At 41.0% G+C, this 5,205-nt stretch overlaps 1 protein-coding gene across 4 annotated transcripts in view; it reads right to left on the bottom strand.

Moving 5' to 3' along the window:
* Nucleotides 1-452: 452 nt before the first annotated feature.
* LOC106724482 overlaps nucleotides 453-5,205 on the bottom strand; it is a 7,794-nt gene continuing 3,041 nt past the window's right edge. For 2 of the 4 annotated variants that reach the window (XR_001360291.1, XM_014532072.1), the window contains exons 4-5: nucleotides 5,166-5,186; nucleotides 627-2,628 (exon numbers count right to left, since the gene is read on the bottom strand). Coding sequence is in view for 3 of the 4 variants with exons in the window: in XM_014532072.1 (XP_014387558.1) it covers nucleotides 2,483-2,628; nucleotides 5,166-5,186 (167 nt within the window). In the remaining variant the exon portion in view is untranslated. Of the gene's footprint in view, nucleotides 576-626; nucleotides 2,629-3,495; nucleotides 3,644-5,165; nucleotides 5,190-5,205 lie in introns of those variants that run through there. The other 2 variants (XM_014532075.1, XM_014532074.1) reach the window with 2 other exon arrangements.

The following is a 5,205-nucleotide window of genomic DNA, read 5'->3' as shown; positions in this document are numbered from 1 at the left end:
CTCCGCGCTGCCACCCCCGCGCAGTCCCGGCTCGACCCGCTCCGTCCCGCAGATGCTGAACCCCAAAGAGAAGAGAGGGTGTTGTCAAAATGGGCGGGGGATGGGGCACAGGCCGGAGAGAGACCTTTTCATCATGCGCTCTTTCCAGATGTTTCGGGGTCCCCGGGGAGGTTCACGTTCCTCCAAACCAACCTCCACCCCCCACCGCCCAGCCAGGTGAGAGCAGAGCCCGCGGCCCCCACCCCCGGGTGGTGTATCCCGCCAGGACCCCCTTCAGGCCCGGGAAGTCGGCGCCTGGGGTGGGGTGCAGGCAGGACCTGCCTTTGGGGGACCTGGCATGGGCGACAAGGACAGCGCAGCTGAAGGGTCTGCTGTGAAAAGATCGCGCTCCATCAAGAGTCCCGGGAGTGGCATCCCATCAGCGAGTCGCTGAAGTTCTCCCAGCCGCGCGCGAAAGAAGGGGCGCCACTCCACTCCGGGCTGTGGCTCAGTGCGAACCGATTTGTTTGCGGTTCAGAGTGGACTTCTCCCGTTAGTTATACGTTTTCAAAGGGGCCCTTTCTTGCATAAGTCGCCTGGGGGGAAACATCATGATTTTTAGCAAGTATACCACAGGCTGACGTTAATTGTTTGAAAAAGACATGGAAATATGATATTTATTTTTCCTTTTTAAATAAGGGCATGGAACAGTATGTTTTCAGATATCCCCAAGTGAATAGCGACTCAGCAGGCTCCTTCAGCTCCTGGTCTGTTCCTTCGCTGGGTCTCAGGCTACCAGGATGCTTTCTGAGCTGCAGGAGGCCTAGGATGTTCTTCTCATTCATTAGAGAGCTCAATGAAATGTTAAGATATTTATTTTTGAACAATCAGTACGATTTTTTTTTTTTTGCCTGAAGGTTTTCACAAAATATGTCCCTTTATCCAGTGGAACATGAATGTTTATCATGACCAGTCTGGCCCATCCTCTTGCTTCAAAGATAAATGTTTGCACTTGGTGACCAGAGAACCTTCACCAGCCCTCCGGACGTCCACTGTCCGCTTAGAATGTATCAGGCGTGTGAGTACTGGTAATTGGTTCCCGTAAGAATTTTCTACATTTTCTAGCGATCCTTAGGAGAGCCCTGTTGTTGCTGCTTTATTCTGGACCAAGGGATCCAAACAGCATCTCAGAAAATAACCTTTCACAGTCCAGTTGATTATGCTAAAGTTAAGGAGACATGGTCCACCACTCCCACCACCCCCTCCGCCACACGGCAGCACAACCGAAAGCATCCTGTTTTATTTATTTATTTATTTTTACTCTGCAACATAAGCAATCTCCCTTGCTTTAAGGAGTCGGCGTCAGCCCCAATTCTCTGCTGTATCTATATTTAATACAATATGTTAACGTCATTCTGACACACTGCCACATCATTTGAAGTAGATCATTGAAATATATTTATGCAGCAAGAAAATGCCCTAAAGCTGACTCCTTTTCACTATTGGATTATTATTGAAAGGCACCCTATCAACTAGTCGTGTACTACTAGGTTATATTAAAATTCAATAGGGAGTTTTAACTTCAGAAAAGCAGATGGACTGTTTTAAGAGCCTTGTACCCAAGTCTGTCTCTTCCACCAAAATCAGCTTGACTTCTCTGTATTTCATTGCCATTGGGCTTTGTTTATATTTTTCCTACACAAAATCACGTCTATATGGTAATTATGGTTATTCAGAAACTATGTCAATGTCAGAGGTCAAAGTTAGCTCCATGCATTTTTTGTATGAAGCTTCCATAATACTAGAGCTCTATAAATATTTTTGAAATCGTAACCAAAATGTATACAATGTTTTTACATGTTTAAGAGAACATCAAACAGCCTCTGCTACATAAAAGCATCTGACTGTGAATTTCACCCTCACTTTTTCCCACATGTGGTCTCCAAGTGAAAACAGTGAAGTTTCACGTTTTTATCCAAGATTGCCAAAAAGTAACTGCACTAACATTGTTCTAATTACCAATTTCATTTCTCCCCTCATGAAAGTACTCTTCTGGATTATTGAACAATATCATGTTCCAAATTCCAAGAATTAACCTGTACATCCTGGATTATCTAGGCAATAAATACATGTAACTTGGCTGTCAAGCCAATTCTCACTCAGAGGCAAGTAACCACCAATATTTTTTTTCAGAGATGCTAAGCTTGTCCCACCATCTTTCTTTCTCTTTCCAAGCCAAGACACACACACACACACACACACACACACACACACACAGTTGTGTAAAATGTAGGTTTTAGCCTTGTGCCTTAATCAAGTGGTTGAGGCATGCCTATAGTTAATATAATGTCCTAAACTTGGATTTGAAGATTTGAAGTCACAAGATCTGTACTCTGAGTCTAAATTAGGTCTCGTTTCCTCTCTTATTATTTACCAGTAGCAAGTCACATCCCCCTTCCTACCCACTCCCCACCCCCAACACTGGACAAGAGAAAAGTTTAAATCATAGAGACTGTAGTTTTTCCATTGTCCAGTAGACGGCACAAAAGATCAAGCCTTCAAATGCTGAACAATCCACCAAGGCTGTTTGATTTGGAGTGTGTTTGGCTATGTTGTTTCTTTTAAACAGCCAGCCAGCCAGTGTTGTTTCTCTGAAGCAAAGAAGTATCTCAAACATAAGATAACTCACCCAGGTTTTGAAAGGTAGTGATAGGAAAAAGTTTTTATATTTACACAACAAAATGCTGCTTCAGATAATGCACTGTTATAAGTGAGGAGTTCATAGGGAAGTATGATTGAGAATGTACTTAAAAGTTACCTTTAAAGAAATTAAACTGACATATATTACAAGGCATGTCATTTTTAATTATCTTCTAATGGTTAAAGAAAATATTTACAATCTTAACCTTAAAAATTACAAGTTGGAATCTTGCATGATGCAGCTATGCTATGCTTTTTATTAAAGTTAGTATATAACTCAATCCAGAAAACTAAGCATTGTATTTCAAATGGACTTAGATATACATGAATATATAATATGCAGCTGAGAAGGGGAAGAAATTCTCTAAAAGTTTTGTGAATAGCTTTTGGAGGACATACTGGAAGATGAAGCCATTAGAAACAGTTGAAACTTTGCCTCTTCTAAAACAATGTGTGACTTTGGCTAACATTTATATTTTACTAAAAAGGCTTCTATTTCCCTTTTCATTCTGCAGACGCTCTTTCTTTTTTGGGGGGGGGGGGGGGGTAAAGTGTGGGCTAATAACTCATTTCCCAGTTAATTTTATAAAGAATTTATAGCACTGTTTAGAAAGTTTTAAGACAACCATAAATTTTATTAGGAATATTTTATTAAGCCCTCCATTTAATTAATAAAAGACCTCTATAACTTCTGAAAATGTCAGAGCTAGTAATTATGTTAACCAGTGTAATTTTCCCCCCTCTAGAGACCAAAGCATTTTAATGATTTGAAATAGAAAGATAGTAAGGAAAACACCCCCCACCCCCCACCCCCCGCCCTCACCATCACCAACCACCCTTCATTTCTTAACTTTTGCATTATCCAGTCAGAATATAGTGACTTAGGTATTTTCCTTTGGACAGTTGGAGAGCCTAAGCTGACCTCTCATTGACTTCTGAACTGGTCCCAGACATTCTTTGTTTTCTGAAGCAAAATGCAGTAAACAAATCTCCCAGTTCTTACAGCTTTAGGGCACTTGATTAACGTCTTTCCTAATCCCCTCAGTTAACCCCCTTTCATATCACCTAACCAAGTTTCTCCATTTTATAGACCTCTAAATAGTTTATTTCAGTTTCCTCGCAGCCATTCATTAGCTTTGACTTCTTGGTACCTTTCTCCTATCGCATCCAGCCTCTTATCTTCAGCATTCCTCTATTATCTCTACTAGATTTTAAATCTATTTTCTTTAAACTGTCCTTCCCGCCCCTGAGTTCTGTTTTTTGAAATGTAAATGCTAATGCAGGGGTGAGATGAGGAGGATGAAAGTTCTTGAAGTACGGGGCCTCAAGCCACTGCACCCCAGGACAACCAAAAGACCAAGACCGATCCTAACAGTTTCACAGGCATCTAAAAGTTAGGTGCCAGATGATAAACCCTTATCATTCTGTGAACACAGCTGCCAAACTCTATTGATTAACAGGCTCTTGTTTATTCTGGGCTGGCAAATACACACACATTTTACCCTAAGAGGTGCCTCTTTAATTTCTGTGGGGTTTGGAGCTGATTCATGAGTGTGAACTTTTGGGACAAAAGCCTAATTCAGGATATAGATCTTTCCAAAGGCACAATTCCTTATAGAAGAACAGAAAATGAGAAGGGAGTTCTCGCTTAGGACTGTACCAACAGCCTAAAGGGGCAACACCTACTTTAAATGCCTCCTTGCAAGAGGGTGTAAACAATAGAGACTTAGGTCCCGGCCTGCCTCTTTAATGTCCTCCTTCTCTCTATTTGGGAAGATCCTCTAGGTTAGGAAGGGAAAGCTGACTATGGAAGGCCCAAGTGCAAGTACCAGGGGCAAGTGTCAGAACCCTTCACTAGGCCAAGTTTTCCCAAGGTAAAAGTGCTATTGCCTTAAAGCAAGTGTTTGAAATAAGCTAAGGATGCATGCTGTCTCATCACAGGTATAAATGTGGATAGTAATTTACTACAACCACCCCTTTACCTTTTCCTTTTAATAGGTGATTAATTGCTGCTCTACTACAGCAGGTTTTTTTTTCTTTTCTTTTTATGGCTACTAGATTGCAACTCTAGATGTCCGCTGCGCAATTTCTCTCAGCAAGCCCTAACTATAATAACTGTTTGCTAATTGTAAAATCCTTATCCAGAATGAGGTTTGGGCAAACAATTTGTACTACTGTAATTACACTGTAAAAGTGTTTTAGTCCCTTGATTGTTCAGAATTAATCTTATAAAGGCCTAGGAGTAGCAGTAAGTTTACAGTTATAAATGGAAAGGTGGGAGGGAGGGAGGGAGGGAGAGAAGAAAGAAGACACTTTTCAAAACTAGTAAGTTTACTTTAAGCCCACACACAAACTATCTATTTCTTTAAGAAAAATCTGTGTGTAGGTATTTTAAAGTACATTTATAAGGTAATCTGACACATCATGGCAAAATAGTCTTCCTAAAAGCTATGAAATGTTTGGTTGTTTGAAAAGGAGTGACTTACCTGAACTTTCTTTTTTTATCTCTGCTAGAAAACAAAAGAA

This window comes from Myotis brandtii, unplaced genomic scaffold (genome assembly GCF_000412655.1).
Source record: "Myotis brandtii unplaced genomic scaffold, ASM41265v1 scaffold84, whole genome shotgun sequence".
In the NCBI taxonomy this organism is placed as follows: domain Eukaryota; kingdom Metazoa; phylum Chordata; class Mammalia; order Chiroptera; family Vespertilionidae; genus Myotis; species Myotis brandtii.
This window is presented reverse-complemented; position numbering and strand designations above follow the sequence as displayed.